This window comes from Pelodiscus sinensis, chromosome 1 (genome assembly GCF_049634645.1).
Source record: "Pelodiscus sinensis isolate JC-2024 chromosome 1, ASM4963464v1, whole genome shotgun sequence".
NCBI classification, from domain to species: domain Eukaryota; kingdom Metazoa; phylum Chordata; order Testudines; family Trionychidae; genus Pelodiscus; species Pelodiscus sinensis.
In genome coordinates, this window is record NC_134711.1 from 67,420,292 (window position 1) to 67,445,122 (window position 24,831).

Here is a 24,831-nt window from a genome sequence, read left to right on the forward strand (position 1 = left end):
TGTTAGTTAATCTAAAATTAACTAGCCCAATGATTATTTCCACGCAAGACCTGGGATCAGGAAGTAACAGGAAGGAAACAAGATTCCTGGAGAAAGATTTCTAGACTGATTCCAACAGTTCTTACAAGTTCATTGAATGAGCTCCTTGTATGTGACCCTGGAGACTGGTCTGGGGAATGATATGACTCGTGAGAATGGCCAAAGGCCATTAATCTAAAGAAAACACATGAGCCACATTGTAAGGTATTTTCCAAGCTCTTCCCCTTATCATTTGCCTTTTATTCTCCATTTCAGTTAGTTACATTTCTACTAGTTTCCATCAGGATTGTGCATGCACCTTGACATGTTCACAAAGTTCCACAATACAAAGTTTCACAACTGGGATAATCCCTACATTCAGGGTACCAGGGTGACAAACAGATTCTGGAGAAATTCTCAATAAATAGGATGGGGAGAACATAATTCACACTCCGTACCAACTACAGTTATTCATATAGACATAGAATAGACTAGATCAATTTACCACAAAACTCACAAAAAATAATTGATCAAAGAATATCTCTCTTATGCAAAATATACATTTTAAGATATAATTTTAATACATATTTTATATTTATTGATGTTGCTTCTGTGATACTTTGAATAAAAAAATCCCCAAATACTCTTGCTGCCAGAATTTTATTTCTTATAATATAGTCTGAGGTAACAATGAAAAAAAACTGTGTACTGTGAACCAAGTCTGTGATGTTTGTTTGCAGTCACATTTCTCTTAGCAAGGTGGAAAGTAAACAAAAATTGGCATGTACACTAGAGTTCATTAAAATATAGATACGGCAAATTGGGAAAGCAAGGACTTGTAGCAAAACCCACTCTGTCCATGGTCATGATCTTTGCAAAAAATATTTTTGTTATGAGGGAAGTGAAGACAGTTGTAGTTTACATCACTATCATTACAAGTGTGTCCCTTTGCATGATCCACAGCACGACCATTACTTGCAGGAACCAGAAGAATATACAGAGAGAGGCACATGGGCCTTTGCATGGAGTCTAAGATCTGATGACTTTGAATTCAGCTTCCCTTAACATAGATGGCAAAAGCTGATGTTCCATGCACATACATTGTATTTACAGTGGACTCATCAACAGTGACTAGTCACCTCTTCCACTGGCAGCAGCAATGAAATCAGTCCTTCATCTTCATAACAATCTCTACTTCCCAGGTGGCAGCTCAGTGACCTGTCCAATGCACGAGTTGTTTATCATGGCCCATTCAGCAGCAGTAGCCTCTTTCCAGTACAGTCCTTGGTATGGCTAAATTCCATTGTCCCTTTTTCAGCAGTCAAAAATCCATGATAAATTCTGTACAACACTGTAGTCAATATAACAGCAGCACCAGATATTATATTAATTCCTTTGCTAAAAACCTGTTTGCAATTATCTCTTTCTATTGGCAATGATTTACCAAATCTAAATCAACGTACATCTCTAAATATCAGAAATGTATACTTTGATAAACACATTATAGTACAAGAAGTCTGACATGCAGGTCATGCTGTAGGGCTAGACTATATACAGAAGGACATGTTACATGATCAACAATAAAAATTATTTTTCGTCCTAACAAAAATAAATTAATATATGACAGTCAGGGATTATTCAACACTCTCATGGATCTCTTAAAACTTGGTTTTGGTGGGGGGAGGCTATTCCCTTAAGACTATATTATTAGGTGTTTTTTCCTCACAAGCTCAAAATATCAAATATGATATTGCATTAGTACTGTTGCGTAAATAACTTCTTGCTTTTTAAATTGAAAGAAAAAGTCACCAGAGGAGATACACTTTGAATACAATGCTGGTTGCTAGGTAGCACTATTGATGTAGCTGCAGTAGACAACCAGTCAGAATGGCAAAATCATTGCTACAACCCACATTTCAAAGATCTTCAGAGTTCCCACATTAGATAGGCTAAAGGATATTAGCTTACACTTGTAATACACAGTCTGTACTAAAAAGGGGGAAAGGAGAAACTATACTCAATAGTTTATCTTAAAAGATGGGGACATGTTGAAGGTTCTTCTGTGCTTTATGGAGACAGATGAAGAATACAGCAGACATTAGCAAAACAGACAGACGAAACAACATATAGGACAAAGCACCTCAAAAAAACCACAAAAAACCCACCAACTTAAGACATTTATGAAGCTCGTGAATCATATTTAAGGCTGGTCAAACCCCTTTTGAGAACTACTGCCCTCCTGTATTTGTCCAGAAAAAAAGCAATAATCTTCTCGCTTTTACATGGCACTCTGCCTCTGAAAATGTTGAAGAACCCTGGAGTAGAAAAATGACTACAGTACCAAGCAGCACTTGCTAGATTAAAATTGCAAGCCTGGATGGTGTTTACCTTTCTTTCATGTTTTGTGCCTTCCCCATGCCATTAAGAAAGAGATCTGGCCTCAGCTTGCGTGTAACCAGTAATGACAACCTCTTTGCAGTTATCTGTGTGCAAACAACCGGAGACATTCAGAACTCTGGTACATCAATCTAGTTCCAAAGTAAGTTAATCAAGAAATAAAACCATTTAAAAAACAAATAATTTTTTAAAAAAATTAAAAAAGGTTAAACAACAAAAAACAATCCCACATACAGACCATTTCATCAGTGTTTTCATATCAGCAGGATGGTACAATGCGAGAATACACATCTAGAGCCATCTATGGTCCCAGTAATCGGCAACGTTGCTGTCAGGTGATGGAGACAGGATGATCCATGCAAATGATCAGACCCAAATCACATTGTGTGCAACAAAGACAAGATTCCAGACATCTTCAGAATGGGTTAGAGTCATAAGTAGTGAAGGTCCAATGGAGTGATTATCTTTTGGAAGCACATTGTTTTAAATATATCTCCCTGAAAATACACTTATTTATTGAATATACTGGCCAATGGAGTCTACTAGCTGTCCTTTTATTGCCATAGTAAAGTAGGACAATATAGTAGATTAAAGGAGAAGCACTACTTTAGACAATCTTAAAAGCCAAGATAAGAATCTTCAGCTATCCAAGTGACATTCTTACTATTGACATTTATATCATGCAGAATTTATACTGTATTTATGGAGCCTACAGTTAATGCTACATTTATTTCCATTATGTGGTAAACAGTATTTGAATGAATGCTATGTAGCCGATTGATGCCATCTGGTTTACAAGATAGATGGGATGGGAGATCGAGAACGTCTCAGAGGACAAGGTGAGCTGTAGGGTGATGTTACTGGAGACAGTCTCAGAGCATTGCCTGCCAAGCCAGCTATGTTGTTTAAGCTTCGGGATTTTTCATATCCTTTTATGAGAAAATGCACAGACATCAGTTGAATTCAGCCAGAAAAAAGACAAAGACAAACAATACAATGCAATGTAATCAAATGTGCTATTTTGGGTTCAAAGGGATCTTGCCTGCAAAAAGCTCACTGCTGAGACAAAAGGGGGGAAAAGGAAAAAAAAAGGAATCTTAACGTAACTGTCCTTTCCAATGAGATAAAACAAAGCCATCACAAATCACAGGTACTACATACTTTTAGATTCCTTTTTCAGTACAATGCCACTGATTTTAGTAGGGTTCAACTGTGTGTAAATAAAGTAAATATTTAATCATTCATAGAGTGCTATTAATTGATCGCTGTAAATTGTGTCATCTGGGTAATATACTCAAGGTCTTTAAAAACATCAGATTGTAAAAAAGTGTTAGAAAGATATAATCTGTGTTACACCCATTTCTTAATATGAGCAGATTTTCCTTAAAAACAGACAACTATATAAAGTTATTTTATAGTTACTCATATAGAGGATGAAATGATGTTATTGTAAAGAAGCTCTGTCTCCAGAAATGTTAAGGCTCGGACTTTGTTTCTAATATAAATGCATAATAAGATGGCTGAGTTTGCACATTTGCAGTTTCAGATTTGCAGAGGTAAATCACAATATTTGCAGTCTTTATTTAACTAATTCTAATGAAAAGCACAACATGACTGCTCAGAAGCCTAAAGTGATGAAAAGTTAATTATGAAATGGGATAGTCACAGCTAAAAGCTCTCACAATTTGGAAGGAACATTGCACTTGCAAACATTTCTGTTCACGAGTATTGTGAGCTGAATCTACCCCCCTTTATGCTATGTATAGATTGTTCTGAATTTAGTAGAGGCTTTTAAAGCACCAGAAAAATATTGTCATTGTCTTACTGCCTTAGAACTCAAAGAGAGGGGGGCCACATTACTAATTTTACACAATAAAATCTAAATAATTGTCCCCATAATGAGTTAACCCCATTGGTTTGCACAGAAACGTTCAAAGATCGCATCCAGAAGAGTATCACAAAGTACAAACATTTCAGGATGTTTCCTCCCCCATTCACCTTCAAATGTTTACTTATACTAGAAGATGTGAGCCCTAAGCCTTCAAATACTTATGTGCAAATTAACTGTAAGCACAAATAGTCCTACTGACTCCATGATGCTACTTACTTAAAGCTAAGCATATATCTAAGCAGTTAGCAAGACTGGGGCATTTACATGTAAGGTATTTGGAATGAAATCATAAGATTCTTGCTGAAGAACATTAAACAGGCAGATGAATATACAGATAATCAGTTACTTGATCATCTTCTAGATAGTATGATTTTTGTGATATACTCTCAACTGATCATTTAAATGTATATCATATTAGGAACAGGTGATTAGCAGTTTTAGTAAAATCTGGTCTTATGTGCCAGAATCTCCCCAAAATTCATGTTCTTTAAGGAAGAAACTTTGTCTTCTTTTGTGTTTGTACAGGAACTAGCACATTTTAAACCATATTGTACCCAAATCATATATAATAAAAATAGTAATATTCTTCCCTTTCTCAAAAATTTTTGACTGCTGTACTGAGAACATTTGCTAAAAGCAAAACTATAATCTAAAGTCTGCTAATACATTGTACAGTGTGATCTACAGATTGTAAAAGCAGGTTGGATTGTGATGCTTCACAAACCTCCAGTTCATTTCAAAATCATTTTCAGAGTTTCTACAGGTATTTGCACAGATTACAAAGAACTAAGCTTGAGAAAAAAAGATCTATTTTTATTCATATTTGTCCAAATCACTTGGAAACATGTGTGGCAACATGGGAATATGATAGTTCAAAAGAAATTAGGTGATATTTTTACCTCAACTTAGAAAGATAATATTTTGTCATGTTTTCTTTTCCTTTTTTTAAATGACAAAAGCAAAAGAGTTGGCAAGTAGGGAAAGTCAAATATACTATGATAAGAAGAATGAGATTTGAAGAACGAGAAAAAAATACACAGAATGGATGGAAGCTGGGAATAAGGGTTTGATCCAAAACCCAGTAAAGTCAGTGAGAATTTGCAATGAAAGGGCAAAAGCTTGAAACTGAAAATAAAAAATGCATTTGATGTGTGAATTACATTTCAAATATTCAAATTGTTTTGATAATGTCCTGAGAAGGTGTGTCTAGACTACAGGGTTTTGTTGACAAAACTGTACCTGCGTCTATACTACCGCCACATTCTGTCGACAGTAAGTCACCTTTTTTCGATAGTACTCTGTTGAAAAAAGGCGCTATTGCATGCAAATTGCTTTTTTGAAAGAGAGCGTCTAGACTCTCTTTTGAAAAAGTGGCTTGCTTTGTCGACAGTACTGGTTGTAGTCTAGATGCTCTTTTTTGACAGAGGCTTTTTCGACAGTATCTTTCGACAAAGCCTCAGTTGAAAAAAGCCTGTAGTCTAGATGTACCCAGAGTGTTTTCAGATTATGAAGTAACAATCTGTGTTGAATAAACTTTAGGGCCAATAATCAATGTACTTTGCTTATAGTTAAGATTATGGTTAGAGACAGTCAAAAATTTTCAGTCAGAAAATATTCCCAACAAATAATATAACTACATTGAAACCAAATATTTTCCATGAGAAAATGTCAATTTCAATAACATAATTCAGATTTCTTGGGGAAATTTTGAAACCTCTTTTTATCAGATATTAAATTTAAAATGTTGTTTTGGGCTTTTTGTTTCAATGGATAGAATCTGTGAGCAAAACATATTTTTACAATTGATCAGGTACCCTTGCACATAATATTATTGCAATTGCCCTTGTTATTACCACATATTAATGGATAATCATATTCTTCTGCAGTTAGAGTAGTTATGCACAGATATGCAATGGTGCACACTTAGGCCGTGTCCAGACTCAGGGGTTTTTTCGGGAAAAGTAGCCTTTTCCCGAAAAAACTTCCCCTGCGTCCAGACTCAAGCCGCGTTCTTTCGAAATTATTTCGAAAGAACGCGGCTTTTCTTTCGATGGCGGTAAACCTCGTTTCACGAGGAAGAACGCCTTCTTTTGAAAGTTCCTCTTTCGAAAGAAGGCGTTCTTCAATGTAAAGAGGCCGTCTTCAAAAGAGAGCATCCAGACTCGCTGGGTGCTCTCTTTCGAAAAAGCGGATTTCTCTTTCGAAAGATCCACCTGCAGTCTAGATGCGATCTTTTGAAAGAGGCTCTTTCGAAAGATGCTTTCGAAAGAGCCTCTTTCGAAAGAAGCCTGCAGTCTAGACATAGCCTTACATTCACATTTCTGCATAGAGGGGTTTGATTTTTTTTAAAGTGTACCATTGTGGCTAGAAGAATGACCAACAGAAGTTAGAACTAAACTCTTAGCTTCAGTTGGTTGGACAAATACATTTGTGGAGGAAAGAACTGGTAGAAAACTTGCAGCAAAAAAATGTGCTCGAGTTTCAAAAAATCAATTTTTAACCAGATCCAGTGTCAAACATACAGATGGTGAATTCTGATAGCTGTAGCACATAACGATTCAGAGATCTGCATCTTTAGTTACATAGATGCAATTCACAAAGGGTCAAAACTACTTCCTACAGAAGTCAATCAAAAGAATCAAATTGACTTCTACGAGCATTGGCAAGATTTTCAGCAGTGATTAACACTGGCCTGGCTCTGCTCCCTTTTAAGTCAGTGGAAGTTGAGATTGGTCAATGCTGAAAACTTTTGAAAAACTCACTGAAGACCCCACAAGATGCTGAGAAATTAGACTGGAGCATGTTCAGTTTCTTATAGGTATTTAGCACCCTGCAGGACGAGACCCTAACTACACCACACCACAATTCTGGCTGGTGGAGACCATTCAATGCAATATCCTTCCAGCATTTAGTGCTATTGCTGTACTGATAAATTCCCTTGGGACATCATAAACTTGGCTTTCAATTCAAATATCTTCCGAATGGCTGGATAGAATGCCATTTAATAGGTTTGGCTGTGCTCAGTAGAAAAACCTTTGGGATCATTTAATTTGTCAGCCCCTTTAAATGGCACTAATGTGGATATCATTTTTTTAAAGTATTAAATGCAAACTATTGCTATTATATAATTAATTTGTCTTTTAGGAGGATTTAGTTGCTTTTTAAAGTCCATGAGTGATTTAATGAGAAAGATCCACATTGCGGTCTTTTTAGGGTAAAGAAAAATGAAGGTACAAGAAGAATGACTGTCAGATCACCACAAAGCACTGTTGGAGAAGGGACTGGTGAAAATAAAGAATGTTTTCTAGAACAAAGGGCCAGAAAAGGAAAGGATAAACCAAGAGAAAGAACAAAAAACCTCATTGAATCTAATACAGTCTTTCCTTACAGAGCAGTTGTTCACATCTTATTTTACTTGAAGTTTGCTTTTCACAAGTACATTGCTGAGTGACCTTTTAGGATCTAATGAAAGAAGTCCATACCTTTCCTGATCCCTCCATCAGTAGCACACGTGTAATCACCTGTTGTCAGTAGGAAACATGTTCCCCCTCTTCTGTTTTTGTCTCTGGTACTAGAACGTCTGATTGGTGGGTACCTTTCCCCAGGTGAGTGTGGCTGCTCACTTCCTGCACTGTCTTCACCTGATAACACTGGTTAAAGCACCATGCCCATTTACAGACAATAATGAACGCGGAAATGAGACATCACAAAGAGCTTATGTCGAATGCCGGATATTCCCATTGCTCAAGTACAAAAAACAGTAATAATGTCATGATAAGAATAAAGAAAAAGATTGCAATTCATCATTAGTCACTCCAAAATGCAGTAAAAGGGCAAAAATCCATGTTTTATTCAAGAACAAATCATCTTTTGAATATCCCAGCCCTATTTGAGATATCTCCTGATGTTTGGCTAGCTAATATAAAATAAAATGTCATCAGATAAAAGGCTATTTTACTGAATTACATGCCTTTATAGACTCTAACCTTTCCAACAGAAGTCAGTCTCAACTGTTTTAATATGGCGTTCCTTTCCTTGACTAACTTCTTTATTAAAAATTAAGTCATGTTAATCATTTTGCCATAGAATAGTTTTTTAAAAAAATAACATTTGATATAGGAATTAAATAATAAATGTTTAGAGCCAACGCCTGCCCTGGGATGCTCAATTAACATTAATTGCAATGGGAGTAACATTTAATCACATTTACCTGAGGGCTAAATGTGGTCCATAGTCAGTATGGTTACAATTTAGTACATAACAGAATCTCTGCATTGCCTACTTTTGTTTTCCCAAAAGAATAAGGATATAGTATTTCCGGGTCCAGCTCAAAAAACCATCCCTTTTAAGAAAAGCACTTAACCATGTATATAAATGTTTTCCTGAACTGAACAAATGGCTATATTCTGCCTTGAAATTATGCACAACCGTCCTTCTATCTACCCAAGAAATTAAATTAAAATATGGAGCACAAATGGTGGCACTATCAGAGAGAAAAAAACAGAAGTATATCACCTTAAGATTGCATGTTTTTTTCTCTCTAACTTCAAGGATTATAACACCTTGTAAATAAATCTGCAGACTCACTAGAACTATCTATTTGCTCTGTCACACAGAGCCTCCTCCCTTCTGGAATGTCTTTAGCAGGACTTGATGACATAGAAAATCTGTTGTCATTAACACTTTGAAGATGCTGTCTGAAAATGCATATCAGTCAAGCACCGTAAAACTAACTATATTCCACCCACAGCACAACATCATCCAAAAGTTTTTCTCTCTTTCTTGATACCTTTAGAATTTTTTAAAAACTTGTTACCTTTGCTTGAGAACTCTCTTAAAGAGCTCTCTCTTTAATTGATCTTCTTTTCACCTAAGACTAAGCAGTGGTATAGTGTCAGAACAGAATTAAGATACTTTTCACAATCACAAATTTTCAAAGATTCTTCCTTCTAAAGAATGAAGTCCAGCTACTGTAGCACTGAAAGGCATGTTTTGTGCTATTACTACTATTGAATTTAAAAAAGGAGCCTAATGGTTTATACGGAAACTTGAAGAGTTAACAGCTTTGGGGGGGGGGGGAGCCTTGTGACTAGAAATGGTCCGAAATTTTCTGAGAATTTTGTTTTTCTGCCAGAAAATGCTGATTCATTGAAAACTTTTTCAGAAACTTGTTTAGAGTGGTACAAAATGGGGCCACAGCCCACTTTGAGAAAAACTGGTTTAGAGTGGTGCTGATGAATGCCATTTTTAGTTTTTCCCAAAAAGTTTTACTTCAACTTAATATCTGACATATTATCAGAATAACAGGGGGAAAATGTGATGTCCCATATAACACAGATGTGGGAAGTACTTCTAGACAGCAACTTGAAGTACTGAATGGAAAGATATCTGAAATCTAGAAGCCAGATTTCTATATTATTCCTTCTGCTGGCTTTTACAAGGTAATGCACTTGCTTCTTTTAAATTACTTCTTGTATTGCATCTTACATAATATGCCATTATGTGCCATAGGCAAAGCTGACACAAGAGACAAACACCAAGCAGAACAGCATGGAGTTCAACGGTGTGGAACACAGTAGCTGTTCACAGAGTCACAATCATGCAGGAAAACAAAAGAACATCAGTACAATGAAACAAACAACAGGCAAAATAAATGGTCGGTGTCATCAGCAGAAAAGCATTCACAACATAGCAAGCAAACTGTATAGACCAGCTATGCACAGACCTGGGAATGTCATTATAACTGTTTTGCCCTCTACAAGGCTGAAACACGCAAACACTGGAGGAAAGGGAGAGGGGAAGGAACTACATTTTCTAGTTGTAGATTTAATTCTTTCTGACATCTACCAAACACACTGGTCTATAAAGTATTTAGAGGACATGCATTTGAGAGTCTGTCCTACCTGATCTGTTGTGTTCCATCAGCCGGTTGTCTTTGCCCAGGCAGACATCTCCCTGTGTGCTATTGCAGGCCATATTCAAGTCTGTCTTGCAAAATGTAGGGGAGCTCGCCTGAGGAGCAGGAGGGATGTGCTTCTTCCTCTTTCTTGGAAGTTTCTGTTTTGCCATTGCCAGAGAGTAGTACATTCCAAAATTGTTAACAATGACAGGCACAGGCATAGCTATGGTCAGCACGCCAGCGAGAGCACACAGAGCACCCACCAACATGCCAGACCAAGTCCGAGGATACATGTCCCCATACCCCAGGGTAGTCATGGTGACGACAGCCCACCAAAAGCCAATGGGGATATTTTTGAACTGTGTGTGCTCGCTAGCAGATGGATCATTGGGTTGGGCCCCTACTCGCTCAGCATAATAGATCATGGTGGCAAATATCAATACACCTAGTGCCAGGAATATTATCAGCAGCAAAAACTCATTGGTGCTAGCCCGGAGTGTGTGGCCCAGCACTCTGAGGCCTACAAAGTGCCGGGTGAGCTTGAAGATGCGCAGGATTCTCACAAATCTCACCACCCTGAGGAAACCAAGCACGTCTTTAGCAGCTTTGGAGGAGAGCCCACTAAGGCCAACCTCTAGGTAAAAGGGCAGGATGGCCACAAAGTCAATGATATTCAAGAGGTTTTTGATGAATTCAAGTTTATTAGGTGAAAAAACAACACGGACTAAAAATTCAAATGTAAACCACACCACGCAGACTCCTTCCACATACGTCAGAGCTGGATCTGTCTCAATTTCATACTGTAGAACCATCTCTGTGCTGTTGACAACATGCTCAGTTTTGTTTATAATAGTATTGAAAGCCTCATGGGTTTCCAAGCAAAAGGTAGTGATTGAAACTAGGATGAAGAATAAAGATGCAAATGCAATGAACTGTGAAGAAAAGGAAAGAAAAAGGCAATCAGAACCATAAAATAATTTACATTAATAGAGTAATCAGCATAATCAATCACACATTTTACATTGTACTTTTACATTGTACTTTTACATTGTATACCACAATTAACACAAAGGCTCCCAAAGTGATTCCAGACTTATTAAATCTAAACAATACCCAAGGTGAAGAATGACAGCCAACCCTTGCACTGCATGATTAACAAAAATATGGTGATAGGGGAACTGTTCACCAAGGCATCAAGGTAACCATGTTTCATACAAAAAGTGACACTGGATTTTTGATGTCCATACTCAGCAGGCATGACTCTAGTTTTCAAAGTTTAATGTAAAAGATACCTCCAGCCCCATGGTTCTTGGTCTCTGAAAGAGGTATGACAGGTTGAGTTGATCTAATGAGATTTGAGACTGTAGTTCACAAAATTGAGACATGTTTCTAAGAATATTGGCTATATCCTCTGAATAAGTCACCAACATGAAAAAGACAAGAAGCAATGGGCTTAAATTGCAGAAATATCACTGGAGATATTTAAGAGCAGGTTAGATATACATCAATCAGGGATGATCTAGATGGTTCTTGGTCCTGCTGTGAGAGCAAGGGACTGGACTGGATGACATCTCGAGGTCCCTTCTAGTTCTAGGATACTATGACATTTGTTGTACAAAAAAATTGGATGTTAACAGCTGGTATTCATTTTGATTTTCATCAATTCATAGATGTAGCTCATCCATTTCAGAAACATTTCTGTTGTGTTACACATGGAACTGATACGGTAACTCTGTATAGTTGAATTTCCCCAAAACTTTCCATAATAGGACTATTTTCAATTGTTAGTAACTTTGCCAGATTTTTACTATCAAAGATGAAATGTCCTGTGCTGATTATCTGCCCTGGGTAGAATTTTTTTTAATGTATCCGCCCTTTGCAAAAGCAGTATTATGGGAAAAATATGTTTTTAGACCCTGTTACAAAAATCCATACAACTTTTTCATTGTAAACTGGTAGTACTCCCAGAAATTTGAAATCGGTGAGAGAATTTTCCTGGTGTCAGGGATGTTCCTTTTGCTATTCCTGAGAAGAACAGTACAAATTTGATCAAGTTATAAGCTTCTAAAAATGTCAATTCTCTCAAACATGGTAAGATTTGTTAATACTTGGCAGATACATTTTCCAAAGATTCCATCTGTACTGAGTATGCTTCAGCCTCAGGCTACAGTGCTCAGCATGGCTGTTGCTGCAATCTCTCCTCTGGGCTGCTGTGAACCACTATGGTACCAGGCACCAGAAACTGAGAGTAGAGAAGCTGTTTCTCCTGTACTTTCAATAACCCCCTCTTTTGGCTCCCAAAACACTTGGACTTGAATACAGTGAAGATAATAGGGGAAAAGGAGCTGAAGGAGTAGAATGGAACAAGAAAATTGGAGGAGAAAATAGGATTGGAAGCTTGAGTGTGGGGGATATTGGGATTGACTAGGCAAGGAGTCTAGTGGAGTAACTGGGAATGGGGGTTGGAGCATGGGAATGGGGACTGCAGAAAAAACTGACATCAAATGAAGAGCCAGGGGAATTAGGGGGAGCGGACCCATGGAAAAAAAATTCTGAGATAATGTAATAAAGCATGGTATTGTAATGCATATAGGTTGGGAGGAGGGAGGGAAGGAATTAATTGCCCAGACAGGCTGAACTCAGATGTTTCCTAACCTTTAAGTTGTTTGACTTTGGAATCTTAACATTCTTTTAAAGTGGAGGCAGTTCGTGCATTATATTGTAGATTGCACTTTAAAGTGTATCTCTCTGTTCTTTTAAAAATGTTCAACACACAATATTTTCAAAGAGAAATTATGCTTGCTATCCACTTGAAAACAAACAAAAAAGGTGAGTAGATGGGGATTAATCTGTTATGAGTAGTTTATAATGGTCAGAAGAAAAAATTAATTTATATTCAGTTCTGAAACATGCCTATTTTATAGTTATATCTTATTCTCATGAAGGGTTAAATGTCTGCACACTGCATGGAGAATATTTTAAAACAACATAATAGAGGCTCTAACTAGATGTATATCCAAAATTTTAAAAAAATGAATAAGAGGAACAAAAAATGTCACCATGGCTAAATGACAGAGTAAAAGAGGCAGTTAAAGGCAAAAAGTGATCTTCAAAATATCTGAAGTCAAATTCAACTGAGGAAAATAGAAAACAGCATAAACTCTGGAAAATGGAAAATAAAAGTATAATTGGGCAGGCCAAGAAAAAAATTGAGGCGCAACTACCTATAAGACACAAATGAAGATCCATAGCAGAGGACTGATGGGAAGCCAGAGAAGGCTGGGGTAGCCTATAGGCAGGGCCATGCAAGGTTGTTTGTACCCACAACCCATGGTTATCAGGAATAAATAGTATTCACCCAAGAGTTCTGAAGGAATTCAAAGATGCAATTGAAGAACTATTAGCTGTGGTATATGACCTATCACTTAAATCAGACTCTGTAACAGATGACTGGAGGATAGCCAATGTAACAACAATTTTTGTAAAAGACTCCAGAGATGACCTTGACAATTGTGGACCAGTAATTCTAAATTCAATACTAGGCAAATCAGTTGAAATTATAGCAAAGAACAGAATTATCAGACATAAAGATAAGCATTAGGTTGAGAGAGAAAAATAGCCTGAGACCATCTCAGACTGAGCTCAGGGGATCTGTATGAGCAATCTCCAAAGCCCTCATCTGCAAGGTCCCACTGGCTCAGTCTTCATCATATTTTTCAGTTTCAGGTGAAACCCTTGAGAGAGTTGGAGAGACAACACAAGCAGAAGGAGCAGCAAGCCGTTACTGACACCCAGCTGTTCATCTCCTTTACATGAAATGTAACCAGAATGAAATCCCATATTTCTTAATGCCCAGTTGAAATTATCCCCTCGATGAAGCACAGCTGGTGAAGGATGATCCCAGGCTAGACCAAGAAGATGCTGGTAGACAAAGAAAAACTCTTTGAAGTACTTGGTACCTGTATAACATTCCCCACTGTCAATGGCATTGCCCTCAGTCTTTTGCAAGACTGTTAGTTTAGGCTATGTCTACATAAGAGCATTATTTCAGAATAACTAATGTTATTGCAAAAAAACTTAGTCCATATCTACACACAAGCAGTTATTTCGACATCATGTTGAAAGTCCATCAGAGGACTTCTTACTCTGATTCCTGTAACTCTCATTTTGCAAGGAGTAAGGGACGTCGGTGGAAGAGTGCTCTTTCTCTGACCTCCTGCTGTGTAGACAATGTCAAAAGCTGAAATGAACTATTTTGACTTAAGCTATGCAGTTGATGTATCTTAATTCAACTTTTGCCCTGCTGTGCAGATGTGCCCTTAGGGTCTTTTGATTTCCTCAGTTTTAGAAGATATCACATAGCTATACCAGGAAAAGAGAAACATTTCCAGCTGTGACCAGCCAGACGACTGATCTTTTCCCCATTCTATCAGACACAGAGGTAGTTGTAGCACTCCATCCATTTTGATTTCTAGGCTTGATTATTGCATCTCATCCTATCTAAAACCATAAAACTTTAAAACTATAAAAACATGTTTCTTGCATAAGACACATTTTATTTTAATTATTCCACATGAAGACCTTTAATGATCTTGCTGTTACCACAAAAGGCACAGAGTAATAATCATCAGTATAAAATCCACAATGCTTTTTCAACCATCACACAAACCCCCTCTTTCCAGAAGTACTTCCAGCTTTAACACTCATATTAGCCTGTAATAAAAATTACAAATGCCACAAATGGAAATCAAAATACTAGCAAATAGCTGGAGTCAAAGGCTTTTTGCGATTCCATACCACACATCTGGAATTAATAAAAAACTTAAATGCTTGGTGCCTCTTGATCAGTGATTCTCTCTCACCATGATTCTTATGAAAAAAAAAACCAAAAAAAAAAAAACCAGAACTTCCCTGGATGAGAGTCCATGAAAACTAACTTTGAAGTAAGCAGTCAAGAGGAGAGATAAATGGGTCATCCTCATATCCATTGCAATGGGCAGAATGAAAGGTGGTTTTAGAGATTTCTCTTTCAAATACAACAGTGGTTGGGGTTTCTCTTAATTGTTATATCTCAGTGGTGCATTAGCACTTCAAAAATGACTTCGTGGTAGATGGTGCATTGAATAGGGGATGTGCTTATGTGCTTTTCTGAATCAGGGCTTAACTATGGTGGGAATTTGATTGTTAGACTTAGGTGCAGATACTCAAAGAAAGTCTGTTACTTTAAGACAGACTTAACCTCATTGTAATTCAGTTTTGCACATTGAATAGATCAATTACTTATTTCAAATTGCTCTCTATGTGCAATAAGATCTCTTTTGCAATGGAGCAATAATACATGCTCTTTTTTTGCTAATATTAAAAGCTTTCTTTTTTCCTGCTGAGAAAATACTATATGCATGACTAATAGGGAAAAATCAAATTTATTCTAGAAAACTAGTTTAATTTTGTAATGTGATCTGATAATTATATTTGATTCACTGTATTAATTTGCAGCTTATTTATGATTGTCTTCCTTTTCTTCAATCAGTTGAATTGCATATTTCACCAAATCCTTCGATTACCAAACACTTTGAATCTGAAAATCTGTAACAAGGCTTCACCTTGATGAACCAACATGGATTCTGATCAGCTATTGTGACTTGTATTTGAAAGTGAAGACACACAACACCATACAGCCTTCTTATCAACCTCTCTATCCTGGTCTTAACTACAGAATTACTACTGTTAGAACTTCCTTGTTCTTGTTAAATCAACTCCCATCCACACACAAGACCCCCTGACTTATATGTGGTGATGATATTTGTAAAATGAACTGGCCAGTATGACTAGAGATATAGGCCACTCTTCAAGTTAACCTACCTCATCAGCTACTGCAACTTTCCTGTAATGTTGATGTGGATTCTATCACTAATTAAGTGAATGGTGGTCAAAAGCTTGATCCACTGAACTCTGCCCGCACTTGGCTATCCTAATCTTTATACTACTGAATTTTATGGGTCTCCAAAATTTGGGATCCCCTATTTTAAGTACTCCACTTCTGTTAGTTATATACACTGCAACAATATGCAGGTTTTTTTTCTTAAAAGACAGGGGGTATGTCTACACTACCCCGCTAGTTCGAACTAGCGGGGTAATGTAGGCATACCGCACTTGCAAATGAAGCCCGGGATTTGAATTTCCCGGGCTTCATTTGCATAAGCGGGGAGCCGCCATTTTTAAAACCCCGCTGGTTCGAATCCCGTGCAGCGCGGCTACACGGGGCACAAACTAGGTAGTTCGAACTAGGTTTCCTAGTTCGAACTACCGTTACTCCTCATTTCACGAGGAGTAACAGTAGTTCGAACTAGGAAGCCTAGTTCGAACTACCTAGTTCGTGCCCCGTGTAGCCGCGCTGCACGGGGTTCGAACCAGCGGGGTTTTAAAAATGGCGGCTCCCCGCTTATGCAAATGAAGCCCGGGAAATTCAAATCCCGGGCTTCATTTGCAAGTGCGGTATGCCTACATTACCCTCCTAGTTCGAACTAGGAGGGTAGTGTAGACATACCCAGGAACAGTAAGTTATTTCCAGCCTAGCCCAAAGGGAGCATGTTAAGATCTTAGACAAAATCCCACTGAAAAAATAAGAGTCAAATTACCATTCAACAGTGATCTGCATCTGCTAATAATCAAATTAGCAAATAATTAACACCTACTAAAGTCCCCACTTTCCGTAAGAGTATCTTCTTCAGCTCAAGAATGAAGATTCTTTGTTTTTAAAAAACCAGACAGGAAGGGGGTTTAGTAACAGGCAAGACTGTATTGCACTCTATTTATTGTTGTAATTTGTATTATGTTCACACTGAATGATCCCCCTGTGACTGTCACTGTCAAAATACAGAAAGAGCTTGGAATTTTTCCACAGACTTAAGTTTTTAAGAAGCGCAAACAACTGGTTTATCCCCAAGACTATTTTTCATTAATAAACTTTTGGAAACACCATTGGATGCTAGAGGTCACAGCTAGTATATGTTCAGGGAACTGTGGCTTGGGTCAAGAGGTGATGATGTATGTATGCACTGATTCCTGGGACAGCCTATTTCGGCATGAGCTTTTGTGGGTAAAAACTACTTTTTCCAGTCATGAAAAGCTTATGCCCAAAAAAATGTGTTAGTCTTTAAGGTGCCACAGGACTCCTCATTGTTTTTGAAGATACAGACTAACACAACTACCGCTTTAGGAATATGTGCTATTGTTTGTCTAGACTCTAGAGACTGGGATAGCCTTTCTGGTAGAAATTTCAGTTTTCACAAGGAAGCTACAGTTCCCCCACAGCAGGAAATGCAAGAAGAGGCAATCAGTTCACCTTAATACAAGGCTGAGCATGCTGTTCTGCGAGCTACAGCATGAGCATGACCAAGTGAAGTGGTTTTCAAACTTTTTTTTCTTGCAGCCCAGTTGAAGAAAATTGTTGATGCCCGCAACTCAATACAATTACATCTTTTGACAAGAGTGCAAGCCCGAGGGTGGGGCTGAGGATAAGGAGCATGAGGTGCAGGAGGAGTCTCTAGGTTTGGGAGCAGTTCAGGCTGAAGGCAGGGTATCAGGGGACAGGTTGGGGCTTGGACATCCCTCCAGCAGCTCCTGGTTAACTGCACAGCAGGGGGTATCTAAACTGTGCTGTGCCCTAAATGCAGTCAGCAGCAGATCTGACTCCTAGGTGGAGGCATGCAAGCAGCTCTGCACATTGCTCTCACCCATAGACACCGCCTTTCCCAGCTCCCACTGGCTGGTAATGGCCAGTGGCAGTACAGAGTCAGTGCTCAGGGTGGGACAACAGATGAAACCCCATAGTCCTCCCTTCCCAGAGGGTCTGTGGTGCTAGTACATGCAGGAAGCTTGCCTTAACATCCCCACTGGTCAGCCTACAGTAAGGCAACCCAGTGCCTGATCTTCTGTGACCCACTACTGGGTCATGATTTATACTTCAAAAATCATTGACATAGAGTACACAGCAGAGAAAGGCAAGGCATAGCTGTGATACACCTCTAGCACAGATTCATAGATCACCTTATGACCTCCATTTAGATTAGCATAGATTCAGGAGTAACACACACCATTCTCCATGCAGCTGGGCAAGGGAGAACATGATTTCAGTACTCCACCATCTCCCCCACACCTGATTGTTAGCTTTGCCCATTTGCTGTGTCTTGTAATTAAATTATAAACTTCTGGGGGCAAGGAATAATTAACTCTGTGTTTGTACTGCACCTACCACTCTAGTTAGGATCTGTAGCTGTTATTGGTGCCATCGTAATAATAAAAAAAAATCTCAGATAGCCACTTTACAGAAAAAAAAAATGTTTGTGGCATGAAAGAACATATTCTCCCAGAAAAATTTCCCTATGCATTTTATATTTCACATTTTTTTCCTCTGAAAAATACCATGCAACCTAAGGATACGTACGGAAACTGAGTTTATCAACCTTTTCTCAATATGTGTAATGGAAGGGATTGGTTTAGAAAATATGGGATATTTTCACACTCTTATTTCTCTCCTGTTACTTATGAAGTATGATGTTACTGCTCTAATACCATCTGCTTTCATTCTGAAGTCAATGACCCTCTAAAATGAAATACCCATTTCTGTTTGTATGGTTAAATATCAATTTTCAGATGAAGTTAGCATAAGTTTCTAGCCCATTTTTCTGTCATTGAAGAAATTACCAACCCAAACTGTAGCACAGCCTACAAATAAATGATACTTATATAAATGATACCTTGTATCCTGATGGTTAACATAGCTCACCATTCTAAACAAAGATGGGGCTGATCAAAATCCAAAGAATGCATGTGTGCTGCAGAAAGTGGGAGATATCAATTTGTATCTAAGTTATTATTTAATTATTGCTACATCAGGGTGGTAAGGAGGCAGTATCTTTCAGGAAGGTCTATGCAGCTAAGAGCCTTACTGCCTGTAAGGGAAATGCTCATTTGTTGTAAATCAGCATACCTCCATTGACTTCTTTTTGTTTGTTTTTATATCTTAGGATCTGGTCCCTGGCCATAAAATCTCATGGCTAGAACTTGATGAAAAAAAGATAAATATTTCATGAAAAAGGTGGGGGGGAGGGGCAGGGGTCAATTTTAAAGTGATTCTAGGCTCCTATTGACTTTAAGTGAATAATCAGGTCTTAAATACCTCATTTGGATGCTTTAAAGCTAGTGGTCACTTTTTTAAAAAGTGGACCTAAGTGATTTGGCCAAGGTTACACAGTAAGTCAGTAACAGTACTGGAAACTGAACCTCAAACTCCTGATTCTCAGTTTCATACTCTAGTCGCAAGACATGTTTCTTCTCTATAACTACTTTGAAACCTTGTTACTACTTCAGACTATGTATTTTCAATGATGGGTTGGACCAAGTCAGTTCAATGGATATTGGATGAAATCCTAGATTACTGTTAACTCTGGTCAGCTTTCATGTTTGTTACATTATTTAATGCTGGGTAAAATCTTTGCCAACTTCTCAGTATCCTTCCAGAAAAACTTGGGCAAAATGCAGAATCATAATTACTCTAAGGCTGGATCCTATCTCTTCCTCTTCCAACTCCCCATGATAACAAGAGGACTCAGTAGACATACCTGAGATTCATTTAGTTCATGTTAGCTCTATTGAAGGTTTTACAAAATTTATCTTTGAAGCACTGACTCCAAAACAACAAAACAAACAAAAAAAACCCCAAGTGTTGAATATTTAATAAATCCTAGGAATACATTTCATATTCTCTAGTGCAACCTCAGCAGTGACTTAAAAGAAAACAAAAGCTTGAATGTAGTTTTATAAGCAGTGCAGCTGCTTTTCATAAAAGTATTTACTAATTTAGAAATTATTTTTTCCAGTCCTAGTCACACCCCTGTTTGTATTTGTTTTAAGTAATCAAGGCTTTACTCCTACAAATGCTTTCTTTGGGGAATAATTGAAATGAGACAGTAAATACATTGGCCAAAAGTTTTCAACCCAGGTGCTTAGAGCCAGGATTCTAAAATAGTGGCATGATTTTCAAATAATCTAAATAATTGCAGCTCCCATTGACTGACCATCCAAACACATTTGTTTAGGTACCTACATATAAATGTAGCTACCTAATTTTACATCTCCTGATTGAGAAATGTTGGCATAAAGGGAGGCTCATGCTGCAGGAACAGCTGTCTATATAACCTCCTTCTGGTAGGCAGAAACCAAATAGCTTACCTGAGCCTCATTCTCTGCCACTATCCTGCCAACCAGGTTAGGTAATATTTTCCACTCTCCCAACATCCAAAACAGGAGGAAACTCTTCATTGTACCACTCCACATTTTCCCCTTCACCAGCTAAGTTAAAGCCCTCTGCCAATGAAATTGCATTACAGCTCCAAGAATGTCAAACCAGATTTTTTATAGTACTTACCAATTTCTTTATTTTTCATAATGTGAACAATGACTTCCCTTTAGCAATCATTGATAGAGTTCCCTCTCTCACTCTCTGAATTCAACATAATTTAGCACTCAACATCTGTAAAACTTGCTGTTATCATTCTATGCAGAGACACATTAAATGAAAAGCATGATACATTCTTCTGTTAATGGTGTTATAGTTGAGAGCTATGTGGGTGCACAGGAATATAGCATGCTAGAATAGAATACAAAGCTAGCAGTTTTAGCTATTCCCTCAATCACAGATCAGCTGCTATTTTATGAGAGACTGGAATCTCTCTCTTTCAAGTGTGGGCTCTTCAACTGTCCATATATGTTTCAATCTCACAAACCATTCTGATTTCAACACCCAGCTGAGGAACATTCACAATTATAAATTATTTATTACAGATTATAAATGTCCCTTCCCTTACTAGCAGTTCCAATTCTATAATGTGTCCCTCCAAATAACTCTTTGCCCTGGGTAATGCAATCATCCAGAACCTCAGAGTTGATTAGGTCAATAGAATGATGCCAGGTTATACCAGAGGAGTTATTGGCCCAATTGATCTATGGCACAGTGATTTATGAAAACTAGGGAATAAATACCAGCAGAAAAATATTATTCAGTAAAGTTGCATTTTATATTGCATGTAAATAGCACCTGCCATGCCAAAAACACTTTACGGCTTGTGTGTTAACTGTATTTCTGACTATAGTTAGAACTTTAACTCAGTTGCACATGTGGGCAAAGTATTTGACCCTACATTGCAGTGATGGGTGAACAACTTGTGTAATGCTGACAGACCTTGAGGAAACACATCCCAAGCTTCAGAGACTTCCTCATTGAAATTCCAGATAAGCCCCCACTTGTAATGCTGGCACATTTTGGTCATCTGTGGATAGAATTCAACCTGGGTTCTCTGGAGCATAGAACATGAGCTAAAGCCAGTTTGCTCTCTGCTAACTTGTAAGTGGTCCCAATTAGTGTTCCCTCTAAGCTGCACACCTGTTTACTAGAAATTTTAGGTGCACCCATGTCATTTTAAGAGCCATGCAGCAGCACTTCACTGCTCATCTTCCTGCTGGAATGGAAAGTGACTGGTGGCGGCGGTGGCGGCGGCGGCCTGATGGGTTCCTGGAGTCAGGCGGCTGCCCTTTTGCTCTGCATAGAGCCAGGATATGTGAGGTGAGGCTGTTCCGGTGGAATGTGCCACGTGCAGCTGCCGCTTTATTCCGCGGTGCTATTTTTAGTACCAAGGTCTCTCAGAGACCAGGCCCACGGTATTAAAAATAACACGGTGGGCAGCTTCTGGTCCAGTCCCAGCACACAGCCCCACCCTGGGAACAGCTGAGGCCAGGGCTGTGGGGCTTTGGGGGCTGGGGTCACAGTACTAAATATAGCACTGCGGCCCTGGCTCCAGACCCTGCAAACTACTTTCCACATCTAAGGCAGAAGGTGAGGGAAGGGGCAGGGGGGAGAACTAAGGAGAAGGTGGGTGAGGAGAGGAAGGAGCTTGTGGTGAGGGGGGAGGGCCAGAGAAGGAAAAGAAAGGGTCAGGCACCAAGGGGCAAGGTGGAGGAGAGACAAAGGCCAGGAGGCCAAAAGGAGACAATGAGGGGAAAGGGCAGGAGGAAGGAAAGGAGAGAAGGTATCAGTAAGGGTGGGAGAAGGGAGGGGACAGGGTGATGCTGGGAGAAGAAAGGAGAGGGACAATGGGGGCAAGAGGAAGGAAGAGGAGAGGGGAGGAGTGGGTGCTGGGAGAAGAGGGGTTGAAAGGAAGGGTGGGCATAAGGCAGAGAATGGAGCAAGTTGTGTGAGGGCACAGAAGGGCATGAGGAGAACTGGGACAGTGGGTGGTGAGGGGGTGCACCAGGGAGAAAGTGAGCAAGGAGGGAAGGGCAGTGAGGGAAGGGGAAGGCACCAGGAAAGTGCAGGGGTAAAGGAAAGTGCAGGTGCCAAGGGATAGTGGGGGTGAAGAAGAAGAGCAGGCATGTGGAGGGGAAGGATGGGCACCAGAGGAGAGAGGCAGGGCAGGTCGGTAGAGGGAAGTGTTAGGAGAGGGGATGTGAAGGGGTAGCTACAGATGATTAGAGTGGGGCTCGAGGAGGAATGGGCACAGGGAGAAGAGAAGGGTTGGTGCAGGGATCAAGAAGGATGGGGAGGGGGCAGGTCCCCAAAGGACTGAGGAGAGTGAGAAGGGCACAGCCAGGACAGCAGAGGAGGGTGAAGGGTGAGGGGCAGCAGGCACCAAGGGAACAGATGGGGTGAGAGGGAGGGTGGGAGACATGGCAGCAGAGAGAAAAGGGAGAAGTTTGTAAAATTTTTATTAATAACTTGGGTGCCACAGTGGCACATCCAAACAAGTACACATGAACTCAATACTGGTGCTCATGGGTGGAAAATTTTAGAGGAAACACTGGTCCCAATGCCAGTAGGTGGGACAGTACACCACACCCAAAAGGTGTGCGTTGGCTACACTTGCTCATTGGAAAAGTCCATAGGGTACATAACAGAGGGGGCTCACATCCTTTTTCCTAAGCCATGAAGAAGTAATGGAAAACTCCATAGTTATTACAGTAGCAACTGTCCCCTACGTGAGAAAAGGGTTCAACTGGCAGAACTATGAAAATATTTGTTTGCTGCTGTTTTTCACATGTCTCACTCTCTCTCCCCAGACTGCCAGCAAAACACAGTTTCTATCCATCTCTACACTGTAAAATCGCACCAATTGCCTTCAGGGCCTTTCAGAATCATGCAGGAGCAAGCAAGATTTACTTACTGCTGAGACCAATCTGATACATCTATTGCATTTGATTCCTGTATGGGATTATGATCTATCTTCAAAAGAAATTAGCTTTCCATTGCTCACAGTGGTTTCTCATTCAGACAAATTGAAATGACCTGACTTTCTTCAATTATGTTGTTAGTTCAGAACCAAATATGCAGCGATCTTCCTAAAACATAAAATTAGAGGCTCATCACAAGTCTCAGGGACTCCCTAATTAAAAAGCTATTTTTTTCAGTGACTTCTATTTTCATTTATTTAAATGCATGGGGCTTATTTTAGTTATAGTTTGGCTGAGCTGTGCCTAACCAAACAACTCATTAGGCTTCGTTTTTTAAGGGGTGGGTTGTTTGTTTGTACTAGACTTAGCATTTTCACTTTAACAGTCACCATTTCAAATGGTATCAGTCAGTAAGGTTCACTTTGACCTCACAGTTTTGAAAATGCATGCATGGCTACATGGATTGATAAGCAAACCATTATCATTCATTTCAGACTGCTGTATAGCTTTCTGCTAAAAAAGAGATACCATTTCTAACAACCACAAAACATTCAGCACACACTGTTTCTGCACTTACAGTAGAAGGGGTGTATGTATGAGAAGGAGCAAAGACAATGGTCTCTCTCAGTCTGAATCCTAAGCTCTGACACTAGAGGCTCAAAGGTTTCTTACTCCTGAGGAAGAGTGTGTCACATAATCCAGGATTCGCACTCACTCTCCCCAGCCAGCCAGCAAAACACTCTCCTGTCTTAGCAGCCAAGAACACTCCATGATGTTGTTCGATGTGGTGTACAGGGACTAAGGGAGAAAGCCATGTTCTCTTTCAACTTAAAGCTACCCAAATCCACATGGTGTGTTGAGTTACCTCTTTTGCAAGCTTAATTTCCTTGTCCTAGACTTCACTCTCTTCTGATCATTAGGGCAGAGTTTATGCTCTGGGACCTGACAAACATGATATCAAACACACTATTGTTCTCCACAGGACGGATTATGGCAATGTTTTACTTGGAACAATGGATCAAAACTGGAGTGACAGTTCAGCATAATATTTATTTCTCATTAACTTTCACAACCAGGCAGATAAATAGTCCAAAGAGAGATATACTTATGGAGAAGAAGGCTTTATGGAAATGCTATTGCATTTCTATTTGCCTATTACCTAAGTCTTATGGATATTAAAGTAACAGTTACCAAATTAATTTGAATCATACCACCTCTGCCTCATTTGAGCTACTTGTCTTCATTGTATCTTCTTTCTCTCTAATGCTCAGCCTGAAAACCTGGTTAGGATCAGACTTAGGTAAATGCAGGGCTTTGTTAAGAAAAACACTTGGGACTTGGGCATTTTCCATCATAAGAATTTTAATGGCACCATCTCTGGTTGCAGAGGAAACTCACTCCT

The 24,831-nt window shown here is 39.0% G+C and overlaps 1 protein-coding gene across 5 annotated transcripts in view; it reads right to left on the reverse strand.

Annotated features, from left to right (window-relative positions):
* Window positions 1-252: 252 nt before the first annotated feature.
* The window catches only part of KCNC2 (potassium voltage-gated channel subfamily C member 2), a 165,999-nt gene continuing 141,420 nt past the window's right edge, over window positions 253-24,831 (reverse strand). Inside the window, exons 3-6 of one of the 5 annotated variants that reach the window (XM_014572769.3) lie at window positions 10,210-11,137; window positions 7,789-7,956; window positions 2,407-2,501; window positions 1,236-1,369 (exon numbers count right to left, since the gene is read on the reverse strand). In XM_014572769.3, the coding sequence (XP_014428255.2) occupies window positions 2,440-2,501; window positions 7,789-7,956; window positions 10,210-11,137 (1,158 nt within the window). In that variant the 3' untranslated portion in view covers window positions 1,236-1,369; window positions 2,407-2,439. The other 4 variants (XM_014572772.3, XM_006121537.4, XM_014572770.3 and 1 more) reach the window with 4 other exon arrangements.